The 13,582-nt window shown below is 45.3% G+C and overlaps 1 protein-coding gene across 1 annotated transcript in view; it reads left to right on the plus strand.

The window, feature by feature from the left end:
• The window catches only part of lrp2a (low density lipoprotein receptor-related protein 2a), a 522,167-nt gene that overhangs the window by 161,147 nt on the left and 347,438 nt on the right, over positions 1-13,582 (plus strand). The window contains exon 8 of the mRNA XM_070873618.1: positions 3,828-3,944. Coding sequence (XP_070729719.1) covers positions 3,828-3,944 — 117 coding nt within the window. The remainder of the gene's footprint in view (positions 1-3,827; positions 3,945-13,582) is intronic.

A 13,582-nucleotide genomic window follows, 5' to 3' on the forward strand; every position in this document is an offset into this window, starting at 1 on the left:
CCGTGCCCGTCTTTCCTGCAATTCCATGTTTGAATTCCTCCAATCAGGTTTACGTGCACACATCAAAGTCACAAATGATATCCTGTGACAAAGTCAAACTGTCCCATCTCATCCGTCTTGATTTGTCTGCAACCTTTGACATGGTTGACCACTCTATCCTCCTTCAACGCCTCTCCACCGTCATCCAGCTGCTTGGGACTGCACTCGCCTGATACCATTCTTATCTATTTAATCATAGCCAGATGATCACCTGCAACGGTTTCTCTTCCCACTCCTGCATCATTACCTCTGGTGTCCTCCAAGTATCTATCCATGGCCTCCTCCTATATCTCATCTACATGTTGCCCCATGGCGACATCATCTAAAAACACCGTTAGTTTCCACATGTACGCTGATGACACCCACCTCTCTCAACCCCTCCTCGGTCTCTAAATTGTCAGACTGCTTGTCTGACATCCAGTTCTGGGATGAGCAGAAACTTTTTCCAATTGAATATTGGGAAGACCGAAGCCATTGTTTTTGGTCCCCGCCACAAACTTTGTTTCCTAGCCACTGATTCCATCCCTCTCCCCAACTTCTGTCTGAGGCTGAACCAGACTGTTTGCAGACTTGGCATCATATTTGACCCTGAAATGCGCTTTCGACTACATATCCATAGTATAACTAAGACCGCCTATTTCCACCTCCGTAACATTGCCCGTACCTGTCTTTGCCTCAGCTCATCCGCTACTGAAGCCCTCTTCATGCCTTTGTTACCACTAAACTTGACTATTCTAACGCACTCCTGGCTGGCTTTACGACGACATGCAGGCCGTGATCCTTACCAACGGATCCATTGCAGACCCAATTCACGTCTGGACCGGGGTCAAACAGGGCTGCATCATCGCTCCAACCCTCTTCTCAATCTTCCTTGCTGCCATGCTCCACCTCACAATCAACAAGCTCCCCACTGGAGTGGAACTAAACTACAGAACCAGTGTGAAGCTGTTTAACCTATGCCGCCTCCAGGCCAGGTCCAAGATCACCCCAACCTCTGTCATTGAGCTGTAGTATGCGGACGACGCCTGCGTCTGTGCACATTCTGAGGCTGAACTCCAGGATATAGTCAATGTATTCACTGAGGCATATGAAAGCATGGGTCTTACGCTTAACATCCGTAAGACAAAGGTCCTCCACCAGCCTGTCCTCGCTGCACAGCACTGCCCTCCAATCATCAAGATTCACGGTGCGGCCCTCGACAATGTAGACCATTTCCCATATCTCGGGAGCCTCTTATCAACAAAGGCAGACATTGATGCGGAGATTCAACATTGCCTCCAGTGCGCTAGTTCAGCCTTCGGCCGTCTGAGGAAAAAAGTATTTGAAGACCAGGCCCTCAAATCTACCACCAAGCTCATGGTCTACAGGGTTGTAGTAATACCCGCCCTCCTGTATAGATCTGAGGCATGGACGATGTATAGAAGGCACCTCAAGTCGCTGGAGATATATCACCAACGATGTCTCCGCAAGATCCTGCAAATCTCCTGGGAGGACAGGCGCATCGCCATCAGTGTCCTTGTCCAAGCTAACATCCCCAGTATTGAAGCACTGACCACACTCGATCAGCTTTGCTGGGCAGGCCACACAGTTCGCATGCCAGATACAAGACTCCTGAAGCAAATGCTTTATGCGGAGCTCCTTCATGGTAAATGAGCCAAAGGTGGGCAGCGGAATCATTACAAGGACACTCTCAAAGCCTCTCTGGTAAAGTGCGACATCACCACTGACACCTGGGAGACCCTGGCCGAAGACAACCCGAGGTGGAGAAAGTGCATCCGGGAGGGCGTTGAGTTCTTCGAGTCTCAACGCAAAGAGCGTGACGAGGTCAGGCGCAGACAGCGGAAGGAGCGCACGGCAAACCAGCCCCACCCAACCCTTCCCTCGTCGAATGTCTGTTCCAACTGTGACAAAGTCTGTGGCTCTCGTATTGGACTGTTTAGTCACCAGAGAACTCATTTTGGGAGTGGAAACAAGTCTTCCTCGATTCTGAGGGACTGCCTATGTTGATGATGACCCTACGTAAACTAGAGGCGCTCCAGAACTCGGCTGCCCGTGTCCCACTCACCCATCACCCCTGTGCTCGCTAACCTACATTGGCTCCCAGTTAAGCAACGCCTTGATTTCAAAATTCTTATCCTTGTTTTCAAACCCCTGCATGGCCTCGCCCCTCCCTATCTATGTTATCTCCTCCAGCCTCCTCTGCCAGAGGTATCTGTGCTGCTCTAATTCTGCCCCGTAGTATCCCTGATTATAATCGCTCAACCATTGGTGGCCGTGCCTTCTGTTGCCTTGGCCCTAAGCTCTGGACTTCCCTGCCTAAAGCTCTCTCGTTCTCTCGCTCTCTCGCTCTCTCGCTCTCTCGCTCTCTCGCTCTCTCGCTCTCTCGCTCTCTCGCTCTCTCGCTCTCTCGCTCTCTCGCTCTCTCGCTCTCTCGCTCTCTCTTTAAGACACTCCTTAAATCCTACCTCTTTGACCAAGCTTTTGGTCACCTGCCCTAATTTCTCATGTGGCTCGGTGTCAAATTATTTGTCTCATAATACTCCTGTGAAGCACCTTGGGACATTTCACTTTGTTAAAGGCATTATATAAATACAAGTTGTTGTTGTTGTTGTGACTCATTTGCGGCACAGAAACATTGACCATTTTTAATATTGTGGATTTTTTGCTTATCAAGATGAACCATCTTAGTATTGGGAAATGGAATGCATTGAGCATTCCTAGATCAAGTATAGAAAACTTAAAATGCTTCCTTTCTCTGCCCCAACATTGAGTCTTAAAATAGCACCCTCTACTGCAGTCTGATTTTTAAAAATTTCTCTTATGGGCTTTCTGCATGCGATTGCTGATTAGTGGGCCCATGCATACTAGGAACTGGTTTAGCATATTTTTCTGAAAAGGCTGGACCTTTTTAAAATGTCTCTAATTAACAGGTAAATCCCTATAAGAATGGAGGTAATTAAGGGTGCTTCTGTTTGTGGGATTGGGTTTGCAGCACTCCCGATCCCTGGCTAAAAAAGGACAAATGATCGACTTCTGATGCTACATAACCAATCATGAGGAAATATGAGAGAGCAGGCTGGGTTGAAAGTCTCTTCCCTGTATCTCTGTCCTTGTGGGAAGGTGCCTGTCTCCAATTGGTGAGTCAGTACCTTGCAACAATACAGACTGAGAAATACAGTAAATTACACCTGCAATGTATTTCAGCATATTTTTAGCCCTTAGCGATTGTGAATCATAATGGAGCCCAAAACTAAGGGTCACAAATATAAGGTAGTCACTAATAAATCCAATTGGGAATTCAGGAGAAACTTCTATAACCTAAAAATGTTAGAATGTGAAGCTTGCTAGCATATGGAATAGTTGAGGTGAATAGCATAGATGCATTTAAGGGGAAGCTAGATAAGTACATGAGGGAGAAAGAAATATCAGGATATGATAGGGTGAGGTGAAGCAAGGTGGGAGGAGGAGTGTAAGGAGCATCAACACTGGCATGGACTTGTTGGGCTGAATGGCCTGTTTCTGAGCTGTAAATGCTATGTAGTTTTATGTATGTAATGAATGGAAATATATAAATCAGTCTATGTAAATTTGTAGGTCAATTAAGGGACCTTGAATTAGGGCATATAGTTATGGTCAGGTTATTTTTAGTTGAAACACAAAGTTATGAGAATAACATTCAAAAAAATCTGTTTTGATCGAAAAATACATTCTAAAACCGTGAAGGGACAATATTTTAACATGAGATATGATAACTTCTAATAGTGTGGTGTTACTCTCATGTTTTGCAGTTTATCCAACCTGCAAAGGAGATCATTTTACCTGCCCCAGTGGCCATTGCATTCATCAGAATTGGCTCTGCGATGGAGATGATGACTGTGGAGATAATGCTGATGAAAGAGGATGTGGTAAGAATGTGGGAAGTCAGTGAGTATATTAAAGTTTAAATGAGTGAGATTGGTAAACTGTTGAATGAGGATTACAGAATTTAACAAGCGTGCACTCAACCGTGAATCACAGATCGGGTAATGTTCATAGTGCCAGCACACTGAGTTATCTTTCAGTTGTTTGGTTGACTGCATCATTGTTGCTTTCATGGAACCCATAGAAAATAACACAAAATCAGGAGGAATCTATGCAGTTAATGATAGAGGGCTCAATTTTCCCCAGTGATTTGCTCTGTTTTTTTTGGCTGCGCCGCTTTTTTGGCCTAAATTTAAAAATCCAAGTTTCTCCAAAGTTAGTTATGATTTTTTTTTAGGTTAGTTTTTTTTTTAATGTCATATGGGGCGTAACCTGATGTCTGTGCCAGTTTTTCACAATTATGCAAGTTTGGCCAACTGACATTTCTCCTAGGACGGTTTATGTGACCACTCTCAAAAAATCTTCTGGGCACTTAAGAAAAACCAGTACACATCAAAAAATTGGCACAGAAAGTCACCATTGTTTTTAGGTGAAGTTTTGGAGGGATTCTAGAAGACACAAAGTTGCATCAAGCTTAAATTTTTCAAACTGAAAGCGCAGAAAATAGAAGTTTCATGCAATTCTTTAAGTTTGGAATTTTTTTTAAAGTGCCACGCCACCACCGAACGTCTCCAAACCGGGCTTGAGGGTCGGAACATCGGCTAGCAGAATCGGTCCCTCGCCCAGACATGGACTCGGGGCTTGGCTTGAAAAGAAGCCCGGGGAGGGGGAGGTTGGTAGGTGTGGAAGCCGAACTGAAGGCATGAGAACCCTTGCACTATGACACTATGCATCAAAAGAAGCCCAGGGGGATGCTGGGGAGGGGAGGGGGCTGGGGTGGAAGCCGAACTGAAAGGATGAGAAGCCTTGCACTATTCAGCAAATAGCATCAAATAAAGCCCGGAGGGGCGGTGGGGGTGTGGAAGCTGAACTGAAGGGATGAGAACCCTTACACTATACAGCAAGCAGCATCAAATTCAGCTCGTTGGGATGGGGCGGGGGGATTTTTCCCGATGCGCTGTAAGCAAGCCCATTGCGCATGCTCAGACCTGGGTGTGGTCCATACTAAGGCCTCGACCTTGGGGAGAGAGACAACAAAGAAGCTTGTCCTGCCTGCCGTTTTGAGCTTGTTGCAAAAGTACAATTTAATCACTGGGGGTAATACTGACGATGCCATACCTCGTCCAAGCCTTCTGCATGATGGTGCTGCGGAGGAGACAATTGATTCAACGTCATCGCCTGAGGAACCTCAGAGCACGTAGGATGATGGGCAGGAGGCCTTAATCACGTCTAGTTTATCGAGACAGGCGTTTATACCTGCACCTGACCTGAGTGATGCAGACTGTGTGAGAAGGCTGCGTTTCTGCAAAGAAGTTGTAACTGAGATCTGTGAGTTAGTAAAAACAGACCTGCAACCTAGAAGCTTCAGGAGGACTGCTTTGTCAGTTGAAGTGAAGGTTACAGCTGCATTTTCCTTCTATGCATCTGGATCATTCCAGGCCACAACTGGGGATGTGTGCACCATTTCTCAACATGCAACACATATCTACATTTGGCAGGTGACTGCTGCACTATATGCCCGGAGGAATGATTACATAAAGTTCCCCATGACCACCCAGGCAATGCGTGAAGGGGCTGTGGGCTTCTCCAGGACTGCTGGTTTCCCAAAGGTACAGGGCTGCATTGATTGTACCCACATCGCCTTGCGAGCACCTTTTGGAGGATTTCGAGATGTACAGGAACAGAAAAAGCTTCCACTCTGTGAATGTACAACTTGTGTGTGACGACATGCATCACATCATGTCAGTTGATGCAAGATACCCTGAGAGCACCCATGATGCGTTCATCCTAGCGAGAGCACTAAATCTGCCATGTTTCAGCAGCAGCCAGAAGGGCAGAGCTGGCTGCTGGGAGACAAAGAACACGGCCTTGCCACCTGGCTCATGAGACCCTACACGTAATCCGGATGGAAGCTGACTGTTGCACATTGCGACGCACAGCATAATAGAGAGGACCATTGGTATCTTGAAACAGCGTTTCCGATGCCTGGACCATTCCAGAGGCTACTTGCTATACTCCCCTGCGATTGTCAGTCAGTTCATTATTGATTAAAGAAACAATTACAGCGATGAGGAGGGATGATATGTTAGAGGGATCATTAAATGACGCCATATGGGTAGAATTGAAAAATAAAAAAGGGCTGATCACACTGCTGGGCGTGTATTATAGACCCCCAAACAGGGGGAGGGGGGTGGGGAGATAGAGGAGCAAATATATTGGCAATTTGCTGTGAAGTCAAAAAACCATAGGATAGTAATAGTAGGGGATTTTAACTATCCAAATATTGATTGGGATAAATCGAGGGTGCGGAATTCTTAAAATGCATTCAAAAGAACTTATTTAGTCAGTATGTAACAAGCCCAACATGAGAGAGGGCCGTTTTGGATTGAGTTTTGGGGAATGAAGCTGGGCAGGTTGAAGGGTTATTAGTGGGAGAGCACTAGGGTGCCAGTCACCATAATTCAGTCAGATTCAAGTTAGTTATGGATAAGGACAAGGATAGGCCTGGAATAAAAGTCCCAAATTGGGGAAAAGCTAACTTTGTTAAGTTGAGGAGGGATTTGGCCACAGTGGACTGGAAACAGCTACTTGTAGGTAAATCAGTGTCGGAACAGTGGGAGATATTCAAGGAGGCGATCTGGAAGGCTCAGGCCAAGCATATGCCCTTAAAGAAAAAGAGTGGGAATAATAATTCTAGAGCCACCGGGATGTCTCAGGACTTAGAGGTGAGGATAAAGAAAAAAAGGGGAAGCTTATGTCATGTATCGACGGTTAAATACTATAGAATCTTTGGAGGAATATAGAAAGTTATGAGGCAAAATTAAAAAGGATATTAGGAATGCCAAGAGAGAGCATGAAAAATTCTTGGCTAGTAAAATTAAGGAAAACCCAAAGATGTTCTATAAATATATTAAGAGCAAGAGGATAACTAAAGAAATGGTTAGAGATCTTTGTGTGGAGGCGGAAGATGTTGGTAAGGTACTTAATGAATACTTTGCATCTGTTTTCACAAAGGAAAGGGGAAATGCAGATACTTCTATCAAGGAGGAGTGTGATATTCTGTATGAAATAAACATAGTGACAGAGGAAGTATTAAGGGGTTTAGCAGCTTTGAAAGTAGATAAGTCTCCAGGCTCGGATGAAATGCATCCCAGACTGTTGAGCGAAGTAAAAGAGGAAATAGCAGAGGCCTTGACCATCATTTTCCATTCATCTTTGGATTTGGGCATGGTGCTGGAGAATCGGAGGACTGCTAATGTGGTACCCTTGTTTAAGAAGGGAGAAGAGGAAAGACCGAGTAATTACAGGCCTGTAAGCCTAACCTCAGTGGTGGGAAAATTATTGGAAAAAATCCTGAAAGACAGGATTAATCTAATTTTGGAAAGGCAAGGATTAATTCGGGACAGTCAGCACGGATTTGTTAACGGAAGATCGTGTTTGACTAATCTGACTGAACTTCTTGAGGAGGTAACCAAGAGGGTTGATGAGGGTAGTGCATACGATGTAGTGAATTTGGACTTTAGCAAAACTTTTGATAAGGTCCCATATGGTAGACTGGTAATGAAGGTTAAAGTCCGTTGGATCCAGGGCAAAGTGGCAGGTTGGATCCAAAATTGGCTTAGAGGTAGGAAGCAAAGGGTAATGGTTGGTTGATGTTTTTGTGACTGGAAGGATGTTTCCTGTGGGGTTCTGCAGGGCTCACTACTCTGGGAGGGGGACCAGTACAAACCGGACGGTCTGCACCTGGGCAGGACCGGAACCAATATCCTAGGGGGAGTGTTTGCTAGTGCTGTTGGGGAGGAGTTAAACTAGCATGGCAGGGGATGGGAACCTAATACAGGGAGACAAAGGGAAATAAAATGGAGGCAGAAGCAAAAGATAGAAAGGAGAATAGTAAAAGTGGAGGGCAGAGAAACCCAAGGCAAAAACCAAAAAGGGCCACATTACAGCAAAATTCTAAAGGGGCAAAGTGTGTTAAAAAGACAAGCCTGAAGGCTCTGTGCCTCAATGCGAGGAGTATTCGGAATAAGGTGGACGAATTAACTGCGCAGACAGCAGTTAACGGATATGATGTAATTGGCATCATGGAGACATGGCTCCAGGGTGACCAAGGCTGGGAACTCAACATCCAGGAGTATTCAACATTTAGGAAGGATAGGCAGAGAGGAAAAGGAGGTAGGGTGGCGTTGCTGGTTAAAGAGGAAATTAATGCAACAGTAAGGAGGGACATTAGACTGGATGATATGGAATCGGTATGGGTGGAGCTGCAGAATACCAAAGGGCAGAAAACGCAAGTGGGAGTTGTGTACAGACCACCAAACAGTAGTAGTGAGGTTGGGGACAGCATCATACAAAAAAAAATAAGGGATGTATGCAATAAAGGTACAGCAGTTATCATGGGTGACTTTAATCTAAATATTGATTGGACTAACCAAACTGGTAGCAATGCGGTGGAGGAGGATTTCTTGGAGTGTATTAGGGATGGTTTTCTCGACCAATATGTCGAGGAACCAACTAGAGAACTGGCCATCCTAGACTGGGTGATGTGTAATGAAAAGGGACTAATTAGCAATCTTGTTGTGCGAGGCTCCTTGGGGAAAAGTGACCATAATATGATAGGATTCTTTATTAAGATGGAGAGTGGCAGTTAATTCAGAAACTAGGGTCCTGAACTTAAGGAAAGGTAACTTCAACGGGATGAGGCGTGAATTGGCTAGAATAGACTGGCAAAGGATACTTAAAGGGTTGATGGTGGATAAGCAATGGCAAACATTTAAAGATCACATGGATGATCTTCAACAATTGTACATCTCTGTCTGGAGTAAAAATAAAATGGGAAAGGTGGCTCAACCGTGGCTAACAAGTGAAAATAAAGATAGTGTTAAAGCCAAGGAAGAGGCATATAAATTGGCTAGAAAAAATAACAAACCTGAGGACTGGGAGAAATTTAGAATTCAGAGGAGGACTAAGGGTTTAATGAAGAGGGGGAAAATAGAGTACGAGAGGAAGCTTGCAGGGAACATAAAAACTGACTGCAAAAGCTTCTATAGATATGTGAAGAGAAAAAGAATAGTGAAGACAAATGTAGGTCCCTTACAGTCGGATTCAGGTGAATTTATAATGGGGAACAAAGAAATGGCAGACCAATTGAACAAATACTTCGGTTCTGTCTTCACGATGCAGTATAATGTGGATAAATGTGAAGTCATCCATTTTGGGGGCAAAAACACGAAGGCAGAATATTATCTGAATGGTGGCAGATTAGAAAAACGGGAGGTGCAACAACACCTGAGTGTCATAGTTCATCAGTCATTGAAGATTGGCATGCAGGTACAGCAGGCGGTGAAGGCGGCAAATCGTATGTTGGCCTTCATAGCTAGGGGATTTGAGTATAGGAGCAGGAAGGTCTTACTGCAGTTGTACAGGGCCTTAGTGAGGCCTCACCTGGAATATTGTGTTCAGTTTTGGTCTCCTAATCTGAGGAAGGACGTTCTTGCGATTGAACGAGTGCAGCGAAGGTTCACCAGACTCATTCCAGGGATGGCTGGACTGTCATATGAGGAGAGACTGGATCAACTGGGCCTTTATTCACTGGAGTTCAGAAAGATGAGAGGGGATCTCATCGAAATGTATAAGATTCTGATGGGACTGGACAGGTTAGATGCAGGAAGAATGTTCCCGATGTTGGGGAAGTCCAGAACCAGGGTGTTGTGCATCTGTAAAGCATGCACTCCCATGTTCCGCCACTAGAGAGTGCATCCCCTGAAGTCCCAAAGGATCCCAGCATCCCTTGGGAGCATTGTATATAAGCCAGCCCCTAAGGCCTGTTCCTCACTCTGGAATGTCTTGATAAAGACTGAGATCACTGTTGCTTTAACCTCCCTGTGTGCAGTCTCATCTGCAATAGGAACACAATACAGGGGGCATAATCTTAGGATAAGGGGTAGGCCATTTAGAACTGAGATGAGGAGAAACTTCTTCACTCAGAGTTGTTAACCTGTGGAATTCCCTGCCGCAGAGAGGTGTTGTTGCCAGTTCATTGGATATATTCAAGAGGGAGTTAGATATGGCCCTTACGGCTAAGGGGATCCAGGGGTATGGAGAGAAAGCAGGAAAGGAGTACTGAGGGAATGATCAGCCATGATCTTCTTGAATGGCGGTGCAGGCTCGAAGGGACGAATGGCCTATTCTTGCACCTATTTTCTATGTTTCTATGTCCCTTGCTTTTTGTGGTATATATCAATGATTTAGATTTGAATATAGGGAGTATGATTAAGAATTTTGCAGATGACACTAAATTGGCAGTGTGGTTGATAATGAAGAGGAAAGTCATGGGCTGCAGGAGGATATCAATCTACTGGTCAGGTGGGCAGACCAGTGGCAAATGGAATTTAATTTGGAGAACTGTGAGGTAATGCACTTTGGGAGGCCTAATAAGGAAAGGGTATGCACATTAAGTGGTAGGCCACTTCAGAGTGTAGATGAACAAAGGGACCTTGGAGTGCTTGTCCACAGATCCCTGAAAATAGCAGGCCAGGTGGTTAAGAAGGCATACAGATTGCTTGCCTTTACTGGCCAAGGCATAGAATATAAGAGCAGGGAGGTTATGCTTAAACTGTATAATTACTGGTTAGGCCACAGTTGGAGTACTGCATGTAGTTCTGGTCGCCGTATTACAGGAAGGACGTGATTGTGTTAGGGAAATTGATGGGATTGAAGGCCGATAAATCCCCAGGGCCTGATAGGCTACATCCCAGAGTTCTTAAGGAAGTGGCCCTAGAAATAGTGGATGAATTAGTGATCATTTTCCAACATTCTATTGACTCTGGATCAGTTCCTATGGACTGGAGGGTAGCTAATGTAACACCACTTTTTAAAAAAGGAGAGAGAGAGAAAACAGGGAATTATAGAGCGGTAAGCCTGACATCGGTGGTGGGGAAAATGTTGAAATGAATTATTAAAGATGAAATAGCAGCGCATTTGGAAAGCAGTGACAGGATCGGTCCAATTCAGCATGGATTTATGAAAGGGAAATCATACTTGACAAATCTTTTAGAATTTTTTGAGGATGGAACTCGTAGAGTGAACAAGGGAGAATCAGTGGATGTGGTGTATTTGGACTTTCAAAAGGCTTTTGACAAGGTCCCACACAAGAGATTAGTGTGCAAAATTAAAGCACATGGTATTGGGGGTAATGTACTGACATGGATAGAGAACTGGTTGGCAGACAGGAAGCAGAGAGTCGGAATAAACGGGTCCTTTTCAGAATGGCAGGCAGTGACCAGTGGGGTGCCGCAGGGTTCAGTGCTGGGACCCCAACTATTTACAATATACATCAATGAGTTATATGAAGGAATTGAATGTAGTATCTCCAAGTTTGCAGATGACACTAAATTGGGTGGCGGTGTGAGCTTTGAGGAGGATGCTAAGAGGCTGCAGGGTGACTTGGACAGGTTAGGTGAATGGGCAAATGCATGGCAGATGCAATATAATGTGGATAAATGTGAGGTTATCTACTTTGGTGGCAAAAACAGGAAGACAATATTATCTGAATGGTGACAGATTAGGAAAAGGGGAGGTGCAATGGGACCTGGGTCTCATGGTACATCAGTCATTGAAGTTTGGCATGCAGGTACAGCAGGCGGTGAAGAAGGCAAATGGCATGTTGGCCTTGATAGCTAGAGGATTTGTGTATAGGAGCAGGGAGGTCTTACTGCAGTTGTACAGAGCCTTGGTGAGGCCACACCTGGAATATTGTGTTCAGTTTTGATCTCCTAATCTGAGGAAGGACGTTCTTGCTATTGAGGGAGTGCAGCGAAGGTTCACCAGATTGATTCCCGGGATGGCAGGACTGACATATGAGGAGAGACTGGATCAACTGGGCTTGTATCCACTGGAGTTTAGAACAATGAGAGGGGATCTCATTGAAACATATAAAATTCTGACGGGATTGGACAGGTTAGAGGCAGGAAGAATGTTACTGTTGCTGGGGAGTTCCAGAACCAGGGGTCACAGTCTAAGAATAAGGGGTAAGCCATTTAGGACCGAGATGAGGAGAAACTTCTTCACTGAGTGGTTAACCTGTGGAATTCTCTACCGCAGAAAGTTGTTGAGGCCAGTTCGTTAGATATATTCAATAGGGAGTTAGATATGGCCTTTACGGCCAAAGGGATCAAGGGGTATTGTGAGAAAGCAGGAAAGGGGTACTGAGGTTGAATGATGAGCCATGATCTTATTGAATGGTGGTGCAAGCTCGAGGGGCTGAATGGCCTGCTCCTGCACCTAATTTCTATCTTTCTATGTTTCTATTGCACTAGAGAGGATGCAGAGGAGATTTACTAGGATGCTGCGTGGAATGGAGAATCTTAGATATGAGGATAGATTGCATAGGCTGGGTTTGTTCTCCTTGGAACAGAGGCAGTTGAGAGGAGACCTCATTGAGGTGTACAAAATATTGAGGGGCCTGGATACAGTGGATACCTATTTCCATTGGTGGAGGGGTCTATTACTAGGGGACATAGTTTTAAGGCAGTTGGTGGAAGGTTCAGAGGGACTTTGAGGGGGGGCTTCTTTACGCAGAGGTTTGTGGGGGTCTGGAATTCACTGCCTGGAAGAGTGGTGGATGCAGTAACCCTCACCACATTTAAAAAGTGCTTGAATGGGCACTTGAAGTGTCGTAACCTGCAGGTTTAAGGACCTAGAGCTGGTAATTGGGATTAGACTAGATAACCTCTTGTTGGTCGGCGCAGATATGATGGTAAGTACTGTAGGCAGGGAATCGAATACCGCCAGGGTGATCTCCTGGGCTAGTTTCGATCACCTGGATGGGTTGGAGAGGAATTTTCCCAGATTTTTTTTTCCCCCCAAATTGGCTTGGGTTTTTTTGTTTTTTGCCTCTACCAGAAGATCACATGGCTCCGGTTGGGGTGGAGTGTGGAATGTTTCAGTGTAAGGGGTGCCGCAGTTGTGTGGGGCGGACTGGTTGGGCTGGGTGCTCTTTACCTTTCTGCCATTATTCATTGTTCGTAGGTTTATATGTAATTTTCAGAGCTACTGACCGAGGACCGTGCGGCTCTCTGTCCGCCGGCGCGGACACGATGGGCCAAAATGGCTTCCTTCTGCGCTGTACATTTATGTTTCTCTGTGTGCTGCATGCTGTATAACTTAATCATCATCAAACAGCAGCAGCTGGTAGGAGAAGACCCACCTGAGGTGAGAGTGGCTGATGAGGAGGAGGAGGAGGATGCAGTTGATGAGGAGGACGCCATGCAACTTCCTGAACCCAGAGCACGATGGCGGAGGAGGGCGTATCATCGTGGTCCTTTAATGATTGCTCGAGCGTTGCGCCAGCGGCTCACCCATGAATGCTTTGTTGTCTGAAGGCTCAGCGGCAACGATTCCAAATGGACCATGTTTACTTTTTGGATTGTAATGTTGTGTTGTGTTAATGGAAGAAATAATGGAAATTATTCTTCTTTACTTCAAAACGTTGTGTTAATAATGGAACGAATAATGGAAATTA

This window comes from Pristiophorus japonicus, chromosome 3 (assembly GCF_044704955.1).
Source record: "Pristiophorus japonicus isolate sPriJap1 chromosome 3, sPriJap1.hap1, whole genome shotgun sequence".
In the NCBI taxonomy this organism is placed as follows: domain Eukaryota; kingdom Metazoa; phylum Chordata; class Chondrichthyes; family Pristiophoridae; genus Pristiophorus; species Pristiophorus japonicus.